Raw genomic sequence first — 21589 nt, forward strand, 5'->3', positions numbered from 1 at the left:
CTAACAGAAAGGATCAATTTTTTCTTCATTACAGACTACAGCATCTCAGCCATGATTTTAGAAGTTATACTTAGCAAAAAAAGGAATGTATAGAATACAGCACCAGAAAAAGGACGGAGCAAGCATACAGCCAAACCTCACATTTACAGTTTTGTCCATACTTAAGGTTAGAATTACTTGTGGTTCTGAATGACTGAAAGTGCCATGCTTCCCTGGGTGGCCTGTTCCAATTGTTCTTTGCTATTGCTACTAAAAGAATGTTTTGTTTTCCATATGAATTTGTCTGGCAGCAGCAGCAAGTCATTTATACTTCTTAAGACCTGCTGCATTCAGTAACAGCTTAAAAAGATAAATGTTATATCACTGTAAGACATTATCCCTACTCATTTTTATTTGCTTTTACTCTTCAACTTGCACCATTCATACATGAGAGAGAAATTAACCAAATCATTAATCTGTATTAATTTCACTGCTGCAAAAGTGAAAACAAATTCCATATGCCTGTGGTCTTGCATATGTCCAGATATCATACTTGGCTCTTCATCATTTACACACTAAGTTACAAGCAAGCTAAAAAAGAAGCAGCTTCAGCACCCTATACTCACATTAGCTTCAAACATCTAAAACAGCAAGATAATGTATCATGTACCAGTGTGTGAACTAAGGTCCCTTCTGGAACTTTTAGGCAGGATCTAAAACAGCAAAGTAAGAAGAGAAAATAAATCAATGCATAAAAATGTAACTGTCTTACCTGATAGCTGTCCAAGCCCCTTTGCAATTTGGTTGATCTGGCAGTCACACCACCTATAGAGACTGAAAGAATTGCTTCTACCATGAGAGGCAACGTTCCTGAATGTTGTACAGGTTTCACTGTCACCTGAACTCTGCGAGAATGACCCTGAACAGGAAGGTAATTGATAAAGAAAGACAGGGAGAGAGAAACAGAGGGAATCTAAGAATAAAATTAGGAATCAATTTAAGTATGAGCAAGGCAATAAGGAAAAAGACATACCTGCCTAAGCTGGAAAATCCCCCCTGTGTTTACATCCTTTGCCTGATGGAGTTCAACTGCAGTATATTCTCCCATCTCATTCAATTCTTGTATGGAAATCCACATTTCTATTCTTCGAGTTACTTCATTCCACCTAAAAAGACATACCCACAAAAACTAATGGTTGCCTCATCAAAATATGCTAAGTGCACCACAGGTATTGGAAATCCTCTGGAAAGCTGATGAAAACATCCATGTGTAATTCATACCTGTCTCTCAGTGTCCTAGTTTTAGCATGAAGAGAGTCAACTTCCCAAACAGAGGTGCCATTGCCTGTACATCTGTGACCCCACACCTCAATAGCAAGAGCTCCTTCTGAAATGAACTCCAAAAACTCCTCTGTGACATTCACCACGTAGTCCTAGAAATCAGAATAAAACACATTACAACCAATGAAAGGAAATAATTGCAATCCTCAAAAAAGCTCAGATTATAAATCTTGACAGGTCAGAGTTGTGAAATAAATCATTTCAGCAACTCATGCTTTTTGCTCATGCATATTGATTGCTTTGAAAATTCATATTCAAGCCCCACTGCAGTTCCAATAAGACTTTTCATGTTACTGAGCTTATCAAACAACTGTACAAAATATCCTTATATAAATTGTAGTTTTCTCTGTACACACTGAAGATGACAACTGAACTTATAAGAGCATTTTCCATTTTACTGCATTACAAAGAGATGATGAAGAGAAAAATTACAGCGCTCCAGAGTGTTTTCAAAAGTCATTAGTTATATGATTTGATTCCATCCCTCCTCCCCCATGGAAAACAACACTTAAATCCTAAACAGCTTAAATCAAATATACCATCCTTCTGATAATATTGTTCCATGCTAAAAATAATTACCCTACAATGAGAGAAGGTCACTGTAAAATGAGCATCTTTGCTCTGAGGTGAAGGCACATCTGGATCTACAATTGGTGCTGCTACTGTTGACTCGCACTGATCCCAAAATGTGTATTGACAAAAGACAAAGTTGGAGAGATTAGGTGGCAGTCCGGTTGCTTCTTTTATTTTTACCTGAGTAGACAAGATGGATGTACTCATAAATGCCATTATTCCTTCAATTATAAACTGCTTAAAAAGAAACTACTTCGACAAAACTTATCAACCACCAAGATTTTTTGAAAGGATATCCCTGATTGCCTCTTAAAGATGACCCTACTCAGGAAATCTGTACTTTGCATATACAGAAATGCAGGTGCAAGGAGAAAGGTTACACGCATCTAACTAGCCTACCCATGCAAGTACTTTCTTTGAGGAAGACATCAGCCTTGAGTGAAGAACTTTTTCATAAAAGAAGAAATGAAATCCAGGCACCAGCCACTGATACTACTTTAGATAATCACACAAATCACAGCAAGCTGATATATGGAAAAGGTATTTCCCCTTCTGTCTGCCATGAAAGACAGCCCTTGTAACGTCAATATTTATTATATAGATCTACATACAGCAGAAACTAATGCTGATCAGCTCAGTCGCTGGCAAGCATGGCCAGTGAGACTGGTATGCACTGAGCAGGAACCAAGAGAAATCGCTCTCTTTTAAGAAAATTATTTTATCTTTATAAAATTTAATGGAAGAAATTGTTTACATAGTTTTGTAGTTAAGATTGACTACACAGTTGCAAAGGTCTGAAACTGTTAAAGTCATCATGCGCTCTCACTTACCCTGCAGGAGAGCTTTTTTGCTCTGTGAATAATTTCTCCATTGTTATCCATGACTTCCAGACTCCCACTCTCACTGGAGTTCTCAGATGAGTCATCTCCTTCTACCACACGTTCTGGGACAGACCCAGTGACTCGCATTACTTCAACATGCAATCGTCCTGCAACCTAAAGCAAGAAAAATACTAAGAATCCATGCTTTTCAAAGGAAAAGATGGTAGAAATCTTACTGTAGGAGGCATACAGGGACTGCTAACGAGCACTGAATGTTAGAACCGAACAGCTCACAATTATGACATGAAAAGCAACAATGCCAAAACAAGAAGAGAAGTTGTTTGTATGCAGAACTATTAAGCTTTTTTTTAAGAACAAACAAACATGATCCACATAGGTATGAATGCACAGGTAGGAATCAGGACACTATTTCGTGTTACCTCCCCCTGCTGGCTGATGATAGGCACAGCATATTGCAGCTTAACATCATAGAAAAGGCACTCCAAAAACACATTTGCCACGCCGATTAAGTTGTGATTTTCTTGTGCTTCATAAAAAGGATCACCTCTTTTGCCAATGAGCTTCCTTATCTGTTTTAAAGAGCACAAAAGGTATTTCAAAAACTTTAAGCATGGAAATCAAAATTGGATTACCAAGCAATACGAGATCATGGCACAAAAATGAAGTCACTACCCATTTCTGTTCTTTCCTCTTACACAAACAAAGGGAAATGTAAAATGACATCTTTGAGATGAGACACACAACCCTTTCTTTACTATGGTAAGTAGTAACATAAGGATACCTTTACTTTTTAAATGAAAGCACAAATAATCCTCAAGACGAAAGCTGTTATGGCTGCTGGGAGCCACTATTAGGGCAAAAGGGAAGTTGCAGGATTATTCTACTTAAGCCTACAATTGCTACTACGATTACTCAGGAGGCGAGATCACATCTGCAGCAATTTCTATGCAAGACCTCATAACAGCCAATGAAGAATTTATGCAGATTCCTGGCACGACATGCACACATCAGTGGACATGTTAGCTCCTTCCTTTCTTCCCCTCTTTTGTCTCCATTTGACTTACATGCTTCCATGTAGCATATACAGCAAATGCATTATGCATGACACATGTTGTGGAAAGAATAATCCTGCCTCAGGAAAGCATGTTGATACACTGACAGAACGCACTATCAGTTCTTAGTAAAGTAAGCAAAATCATTGTTGCCTTCAATGGGCACTGATGAAGTGCTTGGCATCCCCTGTATTATGATTTTAGAGATTCCCACTGTCTTGTAGAAGGCAGGGAACAAAAGCACAACAGCTGTTTAAGCATATCTGGGAATGATTCTTGTTACAAATAATTCATATAGTGCTCCATATTGGCCATATGACAGTAAGATACACCTCTGATGTAAACCAACAAGTTTTTAACAAGTCCTACACTCATTTCTAAATCTGATCTGCTACTTAGATTCTCAGGAAATATCACTTGGTTCTCACAGAGATACTGATGCATTCTGCCTAATCTTAATTGATTTTTTCACTGTTTTAAGGCTAGAGGATATATAACCAAAATTACAGCATATTTATCATTTTAAGATCAAGTTCTACCCAACTGACGTGTTCTGCACTTGAAATGTAATTAAGCAGCATGGGCACTCTAGTCATCCTAGCTACTTTTGATACTGACCAATATTTAATCACTATTTCAAGTGCAGCTTGCTGTTTCCATTCAGAGTTAATGCCTATCTGCATGGCATTTGTATAATGGAAGGTAAACGTAAGCCTTAACTGCTGTCATGAGTCAGTCACTCAGCTTAGCACAACCGTACCTGAGAATGTAAACAAGGGTAAGACATATCTATTTTTCACTCTGCATGGGCATTTTATTCTCAGTTGCTTCTTTTTGCACCACAGTACTACACTTTTTCATACATTAAGTCACTGCACTTCACTTCACTCATGCAACATACTGAAAGGCATTAGAAGAAAACAATCAGTGATCCCTTTCAAAAATAATATTTCATACCTCAGGAATTTTCTCCTTCCACTCTTGATAGAGATCTCTCATGTCAATCAATTTGTTCTCCAGTTTCTCAATAGTCCACACCTGAGTAGCCTTTCCTTTTCTTCTCACTTGAATAGCAGGCTCACTCACTATTGCACCCCTCTAAGCCAGAAGAAAAAAAAAAATAACTGTAGGAACAGTACATGATTGTGAGTAGTTGAACCTTTCACTCAAATTGTTTTCCTAAAAAGGAATAATATAGACAATATACAGCTTCCTCTGCATGCCAGCCATACCATCTCTGTCCTCTAACACAGCATATCCTTACACATCTCTGAAGATTCAGACCATCTTAAACAACTTCTATTTACACAGTACCATTAACAACTCTCAGTCAAATAACTTATGATGAGAGTACTATTTTAATTGCTACCATTATATTTACAGCAACACTACAACAGGAAAGCACTTCTGAAAAAGTCACAGGGATCTTAAACAAAATGGGACATTTTTGCAAACAACTAAAATGCAGCACTTTACTCAGGCTGTATAGCAGCAGAACAAATGTCTGGTCACAAACCACATTCATATACCTTTATCACACACTTGAAAGAACACTAAGAGCCATACTTAATATTGTGTGTCATTTTTATGTCAATCACTTTCAATATATTACAGTCAGGTAGCATCTATGTTTTGTCTACACATTATCTAACAAAAATAAAATTTTTTGGCCTTAAGTTGAAGATGAATGTTAAATACATCTATGTTTTTTTATTAGGAATAAAACTATTCCATTTTCCAGCACTTTTTTCTATTATTATGCTGTTACCTTTCTGTTGGCACTGAGGTTTTCAGCAGGGATTTGAAGTGTTACTTGATAATCCGTCAGCTTACTCATTTCTTCTGCTAAGAAGTTTGCTTCTCTCACCAGCGTATTTGCTTTCACTATCTGCTCTCGAAGTTTAGCCAGGCTCTGTCGAAACAATTCATCCCTGTGGTGCAGTAGGGAACATGAAAAATACACAGAAACCTATTTCTATTATTGGAAAGCTGCAAATAGAGGTGCTAAGAATTTTCTGAAGCAAGTTTAAGGAGAAATGCCATAGTGCACTACGTCAGCAAACTCAAAACTGTTGGACAATTTTATGAAGGAAGAACAGTGATCACATATTAAACAAATAGATTATTGTAGAGATAAGTCTAGCACAGCAATGCCCAAATAAAAAGGGCACAATACTATGACAGATGTTACAGTGATAATTTGTTAAGAGCCCTAGGGATATTCTTTCAAGAAATGAAATAACTGCAGTTGGCTTTGCCTCTAATCTGTAGTCAAGTCCCACAGAAACTACCAGTCCCAACATGTAATACTTCATCTTAATAAAAACTGTTCTTCCTCATATTGTGACATTGGAATCTGAAATCACTGCAGGCTAAAGCTTTACATTACAGTCAGGGCTTTGCAATTCTACAGACTCTTGGATTATCCTGCATATATTGAAGCAACCTCAAACGCATATATACCTGGGAGTATTATTTTTAACTTGCTTTTTAGAAGTATCACAACCATCCTTTGAGTAAACGGGAAGATCCCCTTTCTGCCTTCCTTGTAACCCCAACAGAACTTACGGTGTCCCACCACCTTCTGCAAAAAGCTCACGATCAAATTTCAGATTTATCACTGACCAACACTCCCTGGTATGAATTTCCAGTTTACTTTGCACTCTGACACTTCACTGCTACTGTATCAAGGTGACAAAGTACAAACAGCATCAGCACCATAGGACTGAATTTTTTAGAGCCTTCAACACGCTAAAACATGCTGCTTTGTCTCTCTCACCTATATGGACTGAGCTTGCAGCAGTGGTGGATTTTGCTGGAACTTAAATAGTTGCTATGTATAGTTCAAGTCCACTTTCTCCACATATACTCCTGGTGTTACATGGAAAATTTATCTCCTGCTTCTGTTAGTCTGGCTATAAAGATTAGGTGAGCAACTCTGGCCCACTGGAGTGACACATCCCACAGACTGCTCTAATTTTGGCTTCACCCAGAAAATGAAGGCCCAGTGAAGAATTACTCGTTAAGTAGTACTTCATGCTGAGAGCCTGTTACACCTGCAACCACGGCAAGACAGCTATCCCATCTGAGAAGCAGAAGGCTGTTTTGATCTGCAAGTGCTTTAGGAGCCATAGCATTCACCTACAGCCAGTCCCTTCCTTCACCCAGGAACCTGCATCTGGCTAGCTTTTTGGGTTGCTCCCATACCATCCTTATCTTTGCTACATCTTTGAGAGAGGTGGTTTAAGACTGTAAGGAGACTACAAGCAGTAAAGACAGTTCAAGCAACTATTATGGGTAGCTCTTATTTTCTTATGGCAGTTCTGTTTTTCTGCTGCTATGACATCATTCTTCCAGAAACTTAGCTAAAAAATGCTTCAGGTGGCCTTTCTTAATTTTTGCTACACAAAAAAACATGACAAGCTTTGTCAGTGTGTTAGCCACAGCAAATATCCACTGAATATGAAATACTCAAACACTTGCTTAAGCCAAGCACTAGAGAAACCTTCAAATCTCACACTCACAAAGTGTCACTGCAAGTCTCTTGGGTTCTCAGTGCCAGATACAGAACACTGACTCAGAACAAAAGCCCTGCTCCAGTACACCACCACCAGTCACCCAACAGATAAATCTGTACAAAGTTACAATGGATTTACTTTACACCAAGGGGTTTTAGCACTGTATCAGGTATCATCTGTCCTCCCACAGTCAGCATAACGCTAGAATAAACTCTGCGTAATGTATTCTAGCTGATCTGACAGACACAACCATGTGCCCACATCTGATGCTTATCAAATTCCTTCCGCTGGCTGATCCAGTAGGGTTCAGCTCTATTAGCAACAGCATGACAGCCAAAACAGCATTAACCAAACCCTATGCAACCCAGACATTTGGTCTTTCTCCTGTTCTTTGCACTGAGTCTTCTCATGTTTGCTGCATTTCTTGCCCTCTGGCCAGTTGGCTGGTGAATAACCTCTACAAGGCTTTGTTGCCATACTTTTACAGAAGAAATACATGAAGTCCACAGCCAAAACACTTGTTCAAAGCTCAGCTTCCCCCCCCCCCCCCCACAAATCTTCTAACAAATAATGAGAAGAGAAGCCTGGCCAAACACTCAGCCTTGATACCACTCCAGATTTTCATTTTTATGTCATTGTGGTTATACTGTTTGGTTAACTTTTAGACTATCAATTACAGTTTTATCTTTCTGACTCTCAGGGACAAGAATGTTTTTTTTTTTCCTGCTGCTCCCTCCTTTCTGTTGCATCTCTTAGAGATATTGTTTCCTTTGCCCATAAGCCCACTTCTCAACTCTGCAACTGAAGTGGGTTATCAACGGTATCTTGATTGCATTGCTGTGTTCGATATTAAACAGCAGTGATTCAGAGTGTTCTTTATTTCACGCTCCTCTGCAACACTAAAACAGCCTGCAAATCACAACTGTGACTCTGCAATACTTTACATTCAGGTCACAATACAACAATTCTGTTTTTAGCTCTTACAGAGGCAAACAATTATTTTAACTGAAGTTAAAACAGAGCAACCGTTCTCCCTAAGCTTGCCATGGAAAACATTTTAGGCATCATGGCTGAGCGTGTGAACAGACTGCTTTTTTTTTTTCCAAACCAAACTTGGCAGAAATTACAAAACAAAAGCACACATAATAACTAAACTAAGATCTGTTCTGTTCTATTTTTAACACTCTGAATTTGAAAGCTGTAACACAACATTGGCTTCCGTTATTTAGACAATTCTTGTACATTAATTTATTTATGGTGAAAGGCAAAGCAAACAAATGTAATAGGAAAGTGCACTCAAACTCTCCACATATAGAAAAATCTGTGAGTGAACAACAAAGCTTTGTTTTAAAAAGAAGATAGATGCTTACAAGTAACCTATCAGTACACCTAGTCATCTTTCCTGCTGAACAAACTAAGGACAGAATACTTGCTTGTACAATGAAAACCAGTCAGACAAAAAAATCATCTGGGTGATGATTCGGAGTTCCATGGAGCTGACATCCTCCTCTCCCCAGTGATAAGCTTCCCTCTTTGCTGAGATGCAAATACACACTGCTTAAACTCAGCTCACAACTTCCTGATCTACCTCAAACTCCTGCAATTCACATCACGACCTTTTACTGCAGCTTTGTTCAGGTGCCATGCTATTCCTTCACAAAGAGCTTTCTGTATTTTCACTTCATTGCAAGCCTCTTCCTTCTTAACAGCTCTAATATACTCTGACTATCCTGCAGTTCTCAAAGTTAAGGCAATTCTCTTCTAAAGATGGACTTTAGAAACACATGTACAAAACTTAAAGACTCACATTATATTTTTTGCAGTTTCAGACTGCAAAATGCTGTATTTTCATTGGATACTCCCAAACACACAATAATCCCTAGTGGACACCTTAGCATGAGACAACAAATTTATTCATATGCTATCTTTACCCTTCTTCTAACTTAAATACTAAACCAAACATTTCAGAAGTACGTTAAGTAATAAAGCAATTTAGAAGTACTGTAAGGCTGACCAATATAAGCTAAATTTTTATTTCATATCACACTGTATCAAATAGGAAGATGTTGTACATGTACTAGGGATTAGAATCTAGCCTTAATTAAGGCCCTAACACTTTGATGGAGGCATATTTCATTCTATAAAAAAAATACTGTTTCTGACAGACCATTCAAGTCCCATCTTTCACTTCCATTGTGGTTCTTACTGATTCCTTTGTTTCAACTCCAGCATTCCTCGCGCATTCTCACCTCTCTTCCGTCCACAGATTTACTTTCTGCTGTGCAGTCTGAGCAGTGTAGGAGAGTCTGTCACTGCCATGCTGATGCTGCCTTTCAGGAGAGAGCTGCTGCCGCAGCTGCTCCAACTCACGTTCGTACATCAGCCGCTGCTCTTCAAGAGCGCTCCGCTTCTCTTCCAGGTACTGTTTCTCCAAGATCTGTACCACGTTTTGTACTGGGTCTGAGAAAAAAAACAATAATAATAATAATAAAAAAGAAAATGTCACTTTCTTAATTTATATGGTAACTGTAATCAAGATAGCCCAGACTCTTTGCAAACACTGGGTGTTCATTGCTCCAAAAACCCAAGATAGTAAGTACCAAATTAAATAAGTAAACTCAAACAAGAAAAATGTTATGCCAAGAAGCTACAACAACAGTTAACATCCTCTACGTCAGTAACGGGGATTTATAGCAAGCTCCAGAATCTCAGTAGGAAAAAAAGAATACATGGAAAAATGAACAAAACAGTAAGAAGAAAACAAGGAAACAAAGCAAAATACAAGGGAAGATGATGTTAACCAGAGAAGGAAATTATCTCAGGAAGTAAAAAGCTATTTACTTTCTCCATTTTGGCATAGAATGAGATGTTGAATTGCTGCAGATGAAAACTGAGACAAACAGCTAAAGGGTCATGCACCACAATTCACCAATGCACTTCACAACACTGAAGCAGACGATGTTCTGGAGGGGACTACAAAGTACATTTCATCTCAGAATTGGCCAGAGCAAATACCCAGTTAGATACTCTGACTTGAAACAACTGCTTATGTCAATTAACTGTGGTTAAACCTAAATTATATCCAAATTAAAGAATTACTTGCTCTAGTGTCAGTTTTAAGTCCAAGGGCAAGTGTGAAAGAATGCAACAGAATAAGCTTCTTCTATACACTACCAGTATATGTATGTATATAAATACATAAATATACATACATATACACACCCACATCTTCATGCATATACATCTGAAATCTTAAATATAGCCAAAATCTGATTTGCAGAAGGATCAGTTTAGATTAATATATTATAGTGACAGCACATCGTGCAACAACTGCTCATTATGTATAGCAGAAAGGTCAGGAAGAAGAGGGGATTCCATAGTTGGAGTGGTAGAACATTAAATAGAGAAAGTAACATTGCAGTTCTAGGATGTGACAAGACAAAAAAAAACAAGAAAACACCTTCAGTTTTAAAATAATTCTTTGTGATCTCTTTTCCATTTTGAGGATATATTAAAAGAAAATTTTGTTGTGACTTTTAAGAAATCTGTCAAAAAAGGGGGAAAAAAAACCCAAACCACATTTAATTATACTGCGCTGTTTCAGAACTCAAAGTCTACTTCTCCAATAATAATTATCAGTGTGATTTAGTTATGAATCACCTTGTGTTCACTACTGAAACCCAGACTTAAAATTTTTGTGTGAGTGTTCCTAATACTATAAGGCTACATGAAAACAAAATTTGGGTTATTACAGCATTCAGTAGAGGATACACGACAGCTTCCATACAGCTTCATCAACAGCACTATATATGCAGGTCACCACAGCTGGCACATCTACTCTCCCCCAAAACAGATCCCTTGTATTTCTACAAACATGGTATTACTGTATTCAGTAACACTTAACAACCTACTCTTAGTACAAAGGCTATTAAGACCAAATTTGTTAAACTACTGTTTGTGATGTCAACGCGTATGGATACCTACAGACGTTTCACAGAACAAATCCTTCCCACTAAAAACACCAGAAAAGCAAACAAGATCTCTGGGATCTGTTGTTACAGTGGATTTTTTTTATTCACCTCTCAGCAAACTTTTTGAAATACTGAGATTTATGTAAAGCACATATTTATTTTTGGCAGAAAACTACTATGATCATAGATTGTTACAATAACCCACATCTTGTCAGTGAAAGAAACCACTGGCTTCACACAAAGGCATCTTAAAGTTCCACCATGATGGCTTTTTTAAGTAATGAAGTTAAAAAAACGTCAATATAAAATAGCAACCAAACATTAAAAGAGTCATCCAGATGTGCCTTAAAACAATCAGAATTAGCAATTGTTAGTACATGATGTTCTCAGGAGTATATTTAGCTATTTTTGGCTTTTAAACAGACAACACACTGAAAACAACTGACTAAAATGAATTCTGATATTCTAGACTACAAACCAAGTTACTCACATTGACCTGCATCCACCTCCTAACTCATCCTGATAATACTAGAGTCATCCTCACATGCACAGATTTCTTGTATAATCCTTAACATAGTTTTAATTGTGTAAGAATAGCTGAGAAATCAGGTATTAGGCAGCAGGCAGAGAAGAGGAATGGAAGAAATTAAGGTCTATTGTGTTTGGAAACACAGGAAAGGAATCTAAGGCTGAGTCATTAACACTTTTCCTAAATTGCTCCAAGACCAGTTCCAGTGACAGGGAGCAGTTCTTTCATAAGTGATTTTTTTTTCAGTTTCTGACATCTACAGAAATCACAGCTACTTTAAGATACCAGGGAAAACATTTGGCAAATGATTCAACAAGCTAGACCAACATTTCTAACTTAAACCAAATTTGTTACTGCGGTGGGGGAGAGACTATGCTTGTACTGGAGTGCAAAACTTAAGTTTACACCTTAGAAGAGCCTCCAATTCATTTCTTGAAAAAGATTCACATAGAAAAAGCAAGGTCTTTCAGTGAGAAACTAAAATATGGTGTGAATTATAAAACAGACAGTTAAAAGATGAAAAAATTAACATTTCCACAGTTCAGAAGAACTGCAAACAATGTTTAAACTGGATTTAAACACCATAATCCACTATTTTGGATTGCCCATGCAAAGTCAAATTAAGAAAGATTCTACCTGGTGCTTGCCAAATGCACAGTAAATTCCATACAGAAGCATTGTGTCACACCTCTCCACTTATTTATGTGGCAAAAATAGTTCAGTGGCTCCAACAAGACCATTCATATGCAGATACATCTCTGCAAACTGTTAGAATATTACTGTTCTGTAATTATTACTGTTTTGTAAAAAGAGCATTTTTATGAAAAGAATGTACAAATGGTGTTTGATTACCTTGCTGCATTTTTACATAATTCACATCAGGAATCTGTTAATCCAATAATAACAATGCTGAATAAAATATTTCAGAATTCAAGTTGGTGCAGTTTTCTAAGCAAGCTAGGAAGAGGTTCTGACATGTACTGCTTTGCTGAACTGCATCAAAATCCCCACCCTGAGCTGTACTTTTTTGCTTGCTCAAATGAGAAAGTGTGTAACCTAATCTCATTGTTTACTTAGCCACTGCACTCTATACAGGAATAAATCCTTGTCAGATCAGCATCACGAAGTTGTGGTACAGTGCTGATCTGACAGAATCCCATGAAAAAGGTGAATGTGTTGAAACAGGGCAGAAGAATCAGGATGTTTTCTTTACAGCTCTTTTCAAAGTTTCACATTTTCCTCATTATCCTCAGAGTTTCTCAGTAGCCAGATGTAAAATGTGACACTGCTGTAACTGCTAACATGCTACAAAATCTAATGGTTATGCTCAGCAGAAACCAGGCGATTTATTTATAGGGAGTTACTGCTCTCAACTATATAACACAAGACAAATGGAAAAAAAACCCAAAGCAAAAGAAGATAAACTCTTGGCTCTAGGCTATACCAACTTCTGATGCGAAAGAAAACCAAACCCAAAGTAATTATATATCAAATTTAAAGCCAAACAAAACATAGCCTGCTCTGCCCCAGCGTCTTTTTTTCCCCGAAGAATATAAATGATAGAATTAATAAACATCAGTTAATTCATTATTTCTTCTATTTTCCCCATATTTATTTTCCCACTATAAGTAAATAGTATTGAAACAAATCTGCTGTGCTTTCTACTCAACGAACTTGAAGCCTGTCAGAAAACTAATTTAGATACACTATCAAGAAGAATGGAACTGGTAAAATGCTATCTAGCTTGGAGTTACAAGATCAGCCAATGACACTGACTGCTGCTTGCTTTGTCAGGTTTTATTATCAATTATTACTCCCTCTTAGTTAAGAGCACCTACATAGGAGGGAGCAGAAGAGACAAGAAGTGGTGCAATGGGGTTATGATGCCTCTGAAACTGTGTGATGTGTGACTGCAAACACCTGCTGTGCATTAGGAAGGAAGCAGCTCTAATAGAAAAGCAAAGTCCGTGCTTTGGTAAAGACATGGAAAACAACCCAGCTAAGACTAAGATAGGCTTGGACCAAAGTCAAGAAAGTGACTGAATTGAAATGTGAAGCTGCCTGAAGTACTGCTAACATGAAATTCAAAATAAGCAACCCTCCACTCAAAGAGTACTAACTTATTGGTGACTGCTGCAGTTTATTCAAACTGTTAGTGACAAGCAGATCAAGCATCAATTAATGCTTTCAAATTCCTCCAGCAGCATCATGCATGAGCCAATCAAGTTCAAAACCTTTATCCCAGTTTTGGCACAGACATGGGATGGTTTGAGACCTTAAAACAGGCAACAGAGTCTTCACAAGGGATGACAACACTGAAGACCACCAGGATGGTAGATTCATCTGAAATTCGTCTCCTGGTATGAGTGAACCATAATGAGAATAACTGTTATCAAACAATAACTTCATTTCCACCTTAAATGGTTTGAACCTGCAACTCACTCACACATACACGAAACATTAAAAATCACAATCAGACCATAAAAATGTGCAAATGATTTCTACAGAATTATGCACAGAAACAATCATGCTGTAGTCAAAAGCAAAAAATAAGGAAGCTGAAGAGGAGAGCAGGAAAAAAAAAATCACTACCGTATTTCAACAGCTAAACCACAGCAAAGAATGGAAATATTATGAAGATACAAAGATCAGAAAAAAAATGAAATGCCATCTACTATGCTGTCTTGGTCAGAGAAAAAAGGCATTTGCTTCTGAAATTTTGTGCAGTTAGAAAACCTGTACAAAGCACTCAGCACTTCACTAAGTTTTTCATCATTTCTTTATCCCATATTATAAACACATGAATTCTGAATTGCCTTCTGGAAGCCAAGAGAATATCATGTCATTTTATGCATATTTTAAATACACCATATATCATACCATTATTTTTATATACCATATTTTATCTAGAATAACTGTCCAGAAAAGGCATCACAATAGGTTTTGACAAACTTCAATTAAAAACAACTTCACAGTGATGAAGAAGCTAAAAATTACACTAGCTAATGTTTTTGACTATAGCCTTTGTTAAGGTTTCCATGTCTTTTTAATTTAGTTACGATGGTGCTCGTAATGTTCAATGCAGAAGGACGAATCAGACATATCCAAAGCACATTTCTATCTGCAATAACCTGCAAAACTCAAAGTCAAAAGGACTTAGACGATGATTTTACCTGCACAGTTACATTTCAGTTGCACTATAAAGATTAGCAGACATACAGATGAAACTATGCCTGGGCAGAAGCAAATTCGTAGCTGCCTCAGCTAAACTTCTCACCTCTTAGATCATTTGCTCAGTAATTAAATGTTTATGTAAGTATATATACATAAATATATTTTATATATACTTATATCAAGGCTTTAACACAGGCAACAAAATCTTTTTGAAGGGTGACAATACCAAAGATCACCCAAACAGTATGTGTGCACATATATATGTACACATTTATATGTAAATATCCACTCAGTTGTAAGAAAACTTACAACTGAGTGGATATTTACACCTGATATTTCTGTTAAACACCTTTTGCTGAAAATGCCACAGGGCAACTGTATCACTTTGGTTTTTTTTTTTTCCTAGAAATTAAGTTACATTCTGAATTTATTAAATGATCTCCACAAAAAAATATCTTTGGACTTCTTAAGTGACAGTTCTCTTACCATTGCTATTCAGTGTCTTCATAATAACTTCCATTTGAGCAAACTCATAGTTGTAGTCTGGCTCTGAAGAAGCTTCACTGGCTGCATCCAGATCATGCTCTCCTAACAAAGCTTCTTTCTCAAAGTCTTTCAGCCAATCTCTTCTTTTCCTCTTTGGTAAATTGATTCTGTGTAAAAATAAAAATTCAGTTTCTAAAAGGTTTATGAAGAACAGTGCAGAGAAAAAAAGACCAAATGTAAGAAAGCTGGTAAATAAATATAAACTATTACCTAAAAAAGTGGTTGTTTCCCCATAATATTCTATCTCCATGCCATAACTGAGTGACAGAGCATACCAGCGTACCATTTACACAGGACCTGAAAAAAGAAAATACAACTTCAGAAAAATCCTAAAACTGAATGGTTGAGAAGTATTGTTTCTCTCACGTACAGACAGTGATTTATATTACACAATGTACAAATCACCTGGGTTCTCATTGAAGTATGAATGAGAAAGTTACTGGTCTGATTCCTCACATCAGAAGTAAAAATCAAACCTCTTTCCATTTCAGCTCTGACTGTTGCAAATTCTCAGTAAATACACAGATAAGATTACTGTTAGCTGAATTCTCTTTTTATTGCCTATATTTGAAACTGGGTCACTACTTGTTTCTTATGAAAACTACAAACTTGCATATAAACCCTGCTGACAGAGCTCTCCAAGGTACAGGGCAATCCGTATATGTAAAACATACTGCTAACATACAAGGCACTCAACTATAAGTAAAGACCCTAGGATCTAAATTGCATACTTGTAAGTAACTAAAAAGTAAAGTTAAGACAATAGTACTGCATATCTTTTGTCAGAGATTAAGTGATAAAGACATTTAGAATTCTATGCAAGAATCCACAGCAGAAACAAAAGAAGAATATGACTTCCCAACACATATTTAATAGACACAGTAGTAGTGGTGGCCTTTGGATCTCTCTTCTCACCTCTTCTCTCAGAAAATACGGAGCTTTACAGAAGGAACTTCTCAGAGGCAAGTTTTCTCCTCCCAAATAGAGAACCAGCCTCCTATCCCATCATCAGGTTGAAATAGCCAGGAGCAACTCTGTCACCTTGCTACCAGCCAATATATAAATAAGCAGTGCTTCCTCATTTCTAATGATTTCTTTCTTGTGATGGTTTATTCTGAGCTAAACCACTGACAGCTGGTCATTAGGCAGTGGCATGTGGGGGTGTGTGAGGAAATCTTAGTTCTATCTCTGAAGTCACTTATACCACAGCTACTCATTGATCAAAAAAGAAAGATATTTCTGACTTGGTAAGATAAAAACACATGCAAGTCATCTTCTGGTAATGAAAAGCAAACACTTTGCTGAGGAGCAAACAAGTGTTGTTGATCATCCTTACCTTGCATTTTCTTTTGGTGTGAGTGTGACTTCTCCATCCAAAGCAATATCAATCTCACAGTGTTCAGGTTGGATTCCTATACCAAAGAGCTGTATGTCCTGAGAGGTATCTGCACCAACTCTTGTGTGATCCTGGAAAATAAGCTATTAGTAAGAGAGAAGCAAACTATTGCCATTTACATAACTAAAGCAATATTAGTTGAAGTACTGAGGCTCCACCATCTACATGTTGTCCTTTGCTAGATATTTTTATAGAGCAGAGATGGTGCCATAGTAGATTTGAGGACTGGAAAGGTCACTCATACACTTCTGTTCTGCTCTGCACTTGATCTTCCTACTGCTTCAAGCAAAGGAAAATAAAGCAGCTGATAGACAAATTCTGATTTTAAAATATTCCCAGACTACACATGCAAACAAGCAATGATATAGAGAAGAAAACAAGCCATGTCATGCAGCCATGTGGAACAAAGGATAACAGGGAAAGTGAGAGACACAATTGTCGGCTTTCCAGAAGACAACTATATTAATAATGCAGCTAAACATACTAATCTCCACATAACTGCAAATCATATTGTAAATCTTGCTGAAAAACTGTATTTTACTGTACGTTGTACTCTATTTGCTACTCTTCAAATATAAAAGCCTTATCTCAACCACTAAAGCAGAAAAATACCCATAAAACAGATAAGATAGCCTTTTCTACCTTGTTAACAAGAGTATTTCCTACTCAGCCTGCCTTATTAGGTTTGCATTTGAAACTCTGACAGGAAGACTATTCTAAACTGAATGATACAGAAGATAGTAGAACAAGGAAAATATATTTCAGCATATTTTTAACAGGGCTTCCTTCTCACTTTCCCTCCTCACCTGGCACCTTTTTTCCTTTCTTTTTTCTTAAAGCTTTTTCTCCCATTGAAGCCTATGGTTACTCCTACGATTATGGCTAAACAAGATCCCTTTACACTCACTGAATATTTAAGAAAATTCTCAACTCACTAACAAAAAGAAGCATCTTACACCAGGCCCTTACTTCAGGAAGAAAAGCTTTTTAGTCCAAAAAGTAAAAAACCTAGTATTTATCTCAATTCTGGCAAATACTGAATACTTCTTCCACTGTTGGCAATCAGTAGGTCAATTAGGAAAATACTGAAGCTGAACTGCAAGGGAAAAAGTAAACATGAACAGCAAGAGGAGTCCTATTCTACTTTAGTGCAACTAGTCCTATCAATCTAAATACACTCTGAATTATAAATCGAGCCAGAAATCAAAACCAATAAGTGTTTACATAGAATGGAAGAACATCTTGTATGTACTCTTACCTTCAGATAGTAAACCAAAAGTTCATTGAGTGCAGGGTCTGCATTCAGGTTCACCAGGTAACACTTGTCATCTCCAACCTTGATACCTGAAGACTCTAGGGAAATTCCCATGCTCTCTAGCTGTCTTTGTCTCTCCTGCAAGCACAAAAATAGATTAATCTTGGCTGCTGCAATATGTAGAGACAAGTATACCAATACCAAGTAAATAAAAGCACAGCATCTGGAGCTGAAGATTAATACACCCTTAGTATTGCTATAACAGAAAAACAGAACTTAGGATAGTGATCAAATATATTATTAATTTTTATACACCAATAACAAAAGGTTAGACTTCATCCTCAAACACATGCTTTAATGACTATATCAGAGGTACTCAGGCATTACAGAGCGTGGCTTTGAATCTTTATATTATTAAAAACTAATCTCAATTGCAGTGAAAAGGAAGATAAGTCAGATAATTTTGGAAAGAGCATGTCGCAGTTTAGGCTTACAGTTTTCCAGTATTATTATTACTGCAGCTAAAGCATCTGCTTGGTTTAAACATCTCATTTGCTCTGTCATAGCTTTATCTTTTTCTTGGCTGTTTTGGGTTTGGCCAGTTAGGTTCTGCATTTTTTTGTGTCTGTTTATTTAGCAGTGACTGCACCAAAGTGTGCTTCTGGAACATTAAGACTAGAAGGATAACCAACAGAAGTCACTCTTCAAGCTACAGATGGTAGAAATGATGGAAAGATACACTGAAATCCCAAAGTCTTATTCCAAGTATGATAATAAAAAACAAACTTCAGTGAATACCTGGATTCATTTCCTTTCTCTGGTTAAGAAAACACTATAAGCCACAGCAAATGTAAAGAACAAACACTACCCAAAATTCCAATCCTTTTGTAATTCTTGGTATTCTTAGCCATTCCAAGGGAAATTGTTCAAGATCCCATTACAGAAGAACATCTCAAATGCATTTTCGTGTTCTAATTTCAAATGAAATATTAGCCTTTATCAATTACACCATGATAAAACTACATTTATTCTAATGAAAATTAGACTGAAAGAAAACGGAGAGCAGAAAAAAGGAATACAGCATAGTTCACCAGAGCTCAGGAAATTCATCTGACTTGTGCTCAATGAATATCTGACCTTTTCTTCTCAAAATTTCTGAAATACCTGTGCAATTTCTTCTGTTTTCCTTAGCTTTTCTTCCCAAGTGACAGTTAATTCCTTTATTAGCTTTTCAGACTCTTCCAATTTTTCCTTCAGTTCTGGAGCCTTCATGGCCTAAAAGATGGGGATTAGTAAATTCTTAAGGTACAGTTCACATTGCAACAGTTGCTTAGAAAAAGAGAAACTGAACACAGCCAATAGAACATCAAATGCTGTAGATATAGGATAGGTTTCAGCTATTTTCCTGTGTATTTTGTGACAGAAAAGGAAGAAACAGGTCATTAGCAAAGGAAAAGGACAGAACAATAGAATGGTCTGGGTCACAAGGGACCTAAAGCAGGGACACCTCTCGTTAAACCAGGTTGCTCAAAGCCCCATGCAACTGGCCTTGAAAGCCTCCAAGAAGGGAATATCCACAGCCTCTCCAGGCAAACTGTCCCAGTGTCTCACCACCCTCACAGTAAATAATTTCTTCCTAACATCTACTATAAACACATACCCTTCTTCCATTTTAAAACCTTTTCCCCTTGCCCTGTCACTACATGCCCTTACAGAAAGTCCCTCCCTAGCTTACCTCCAGGCCCCCTTCAGGTACTGGAAGGCCACTATAGAAGGTCCCCCTGGAGCCTCTTCTTCTCCAAGATGCAGAGCCCAGCTCTCTCAGCCTGTCCTCACAGGGGAGGTGCTCCAGCCCTCCGACCATCTCCATGCCCCTCCTCTGCTGGGACCCAAGAACTGGATGCAGTACTACAGGTGAGGCCTCACCAGCACAGAGCAGAGGGGCAGAATCACCTCTCTCGACCTGCTTCTCTTGATGCAACCCAGGATACATTTGCCCTTCTGGGCTGCAAGTGCACTTTGCCAGCTCATGTTCAGTCCTTCATCAGGTGACACTCAAATCCTTCTCTTTAAGAAATCACCCTATAACACGTCCTGATTTGAAACAACTAAAGGTCTACACAGCACTACATAGGCTAATGGAACTACACAGGCCAACAAAATCTGCAGGCCTGGCCACTCAATCTTCACTGTCTGTATAAAAATACCTGAGTATTTTACATTTCTTAAGTCTGAGTTGACTGAAGTTCAACTCCAAAGCCTTCCTTCCAATAATAGTTTTAAACACAAATTCCTCTTGATATTTAGCTTTCCATTCTATCTTGCTTTTGTAAGCGTTCCTAGAGTTTCACTTAAGCATTTAAGAATGACACCATTGATTACCTCTGAAGGAAGGCATGCACTGAAGCTAACACAGGCTTCTCATTTCACAATAGGAAAGAAAAGCAAGGGGATTGAATATGTTCCACTCCAAATAAGAGCTCAATGTGCTGGCCTATAACTTCATGTGATTGTTTTCAACAGAAAGTTGAAGAGACAGAAGAAGAGAAAAAGCTTTAAAAAATTAGTAAAACTACAAGCAACCTCCTGCTTTCCTGTTGGCAGCCACAGTCTGCCAACAAAACTAAGAACAGACTAGAATATTTTATTATTTAAAATACAGAATTACAATAGATTTCTATTTGGAAAAAAAAAAAAGTGAATGGTTCCTTTTCCATATGGCAGTTTTCCTCATTTGATCCTATAAGGGACTGCTTGTATAGGCAATGTGACTTCTTAGACAAATGTAAAGTTTAAACACCACTCCAATTTACCATAAGACATACTTCTGGTATTCTTTTTCCCCCACAGCTATTACGTGTTGCCAGAAAATATTAGAAACGTTTTCCTATACTACAGTGCCCCATTTCCTCAGATATCACCAAAAGTACTTCTACACTGATAATTTATGCTCTGATTAGAAATGTATTTTTAGTATATGCAGCAGTCACACAGCATTAACTCTTCCGCCAATACAATACTGCTAGTTTTGGTTTTGCAGTTTTAAAGATCCTTGATAAATTTTTACAAATGTCAATGACAGAAATGTCCCACATATTTTGTCATCCAGTACCAGCATTTACATCTTCTCATTTTTCCGTTTGGCATAATAAGAATATATAGCCCACCAATTCAGAAAATTCTGCTAGCAAGTACGTTCAATTAAGTTCTCTTGAAGCTCTTATCTGTGCTGCTTCATTTACTACATGACACAAAGTTTTTCAAGAACAGTCTATTCTGACACAGATCAACACCTGTACAATGTTGTCCTCATTTAAAGTTACTGTAAAGAAACAAACTCAGGAAACAAGGTTATTATTTTTTTTTTCTAAATAAATGTAAGACTCCTTTTCTGATTTTGAAGGACTTCAACA

At 37.3% G+C, this 21589-nt stretch overlaps 1 protein-coding gene across 5 annotated transcripts in view; it reads right to left on the reverse strand.

Annotated features, from left to right (window-relative positions):
• The window catches only part of KIF13A (kinesin family member 13A), a 109259-nt gene that overhangs the window by 21401 nt on the left and 66269 nt on the right, over positions 1-21589 (reverse strand). For all 5 annotated transcript variants that reach the window (XM_042836240.1, XM_042836212.1, XM_042836222.1 and 2 more), the window contains exons 12-25: positions 19341-19451; positions 18180-18314; positions 16862-16992; positions 15736-15822; positions 15466-15632; positions 9555-9765; positions 5556-5718; positions 4745-4885; positions 3155-3304; positions 2724-2888; positions 1900-2073; positions 1261-1412; positions 1013-1145; positions 752-898 (exon numbers count right to left, since the gene is read on the reverse strand). In XM_042836240.1, the coding sequence (XP_042692174.1) occupies positions 752-898; positions 1013-1145; positions 1261-1412; positions 1900-2073; positions 2724-2888; positions 3155-3304; positions 4745-4885; positions 5556-5718; positions 9555-9765; positions 15466-15632; positions 15736-15822; positions 16862-16992; positions 18180-18314; positions 19341-19451 (2067 nt within the window). The remainder of the gene's footprint in view (positions 1-751; positions 899-1012; positions 1146-1260; positions 1413-1899; positions 2074-2723; positions 2889-3154; positions 3305-4744; positions 4886-5555; positions 5719-9554; positions 9766-15465; positions 15633-15735; positions 15823-16861; positions 16993-18179; positions 18315-19340; positions 19452-21589) is intronic.

The sequence above is a fragment of the Centrocercus urophasianus genome, unplaced genomic scaffold (genome assembly GCF_019232065.1).
Source record: "Centrocercus urophasianus isolate 14NV4802_14NV808 unplaced genomic scaffold, USGS_Curo_1.0 seq_11, whole genome shotgun sequence".
NCBI classification, from domain to species: domain Eukaryota; kingdom Metazoa; phylum Chordata; class Aves; order Galliformes; family Phasianidae; genus Centrocercus; species Centrocercus urophasianus.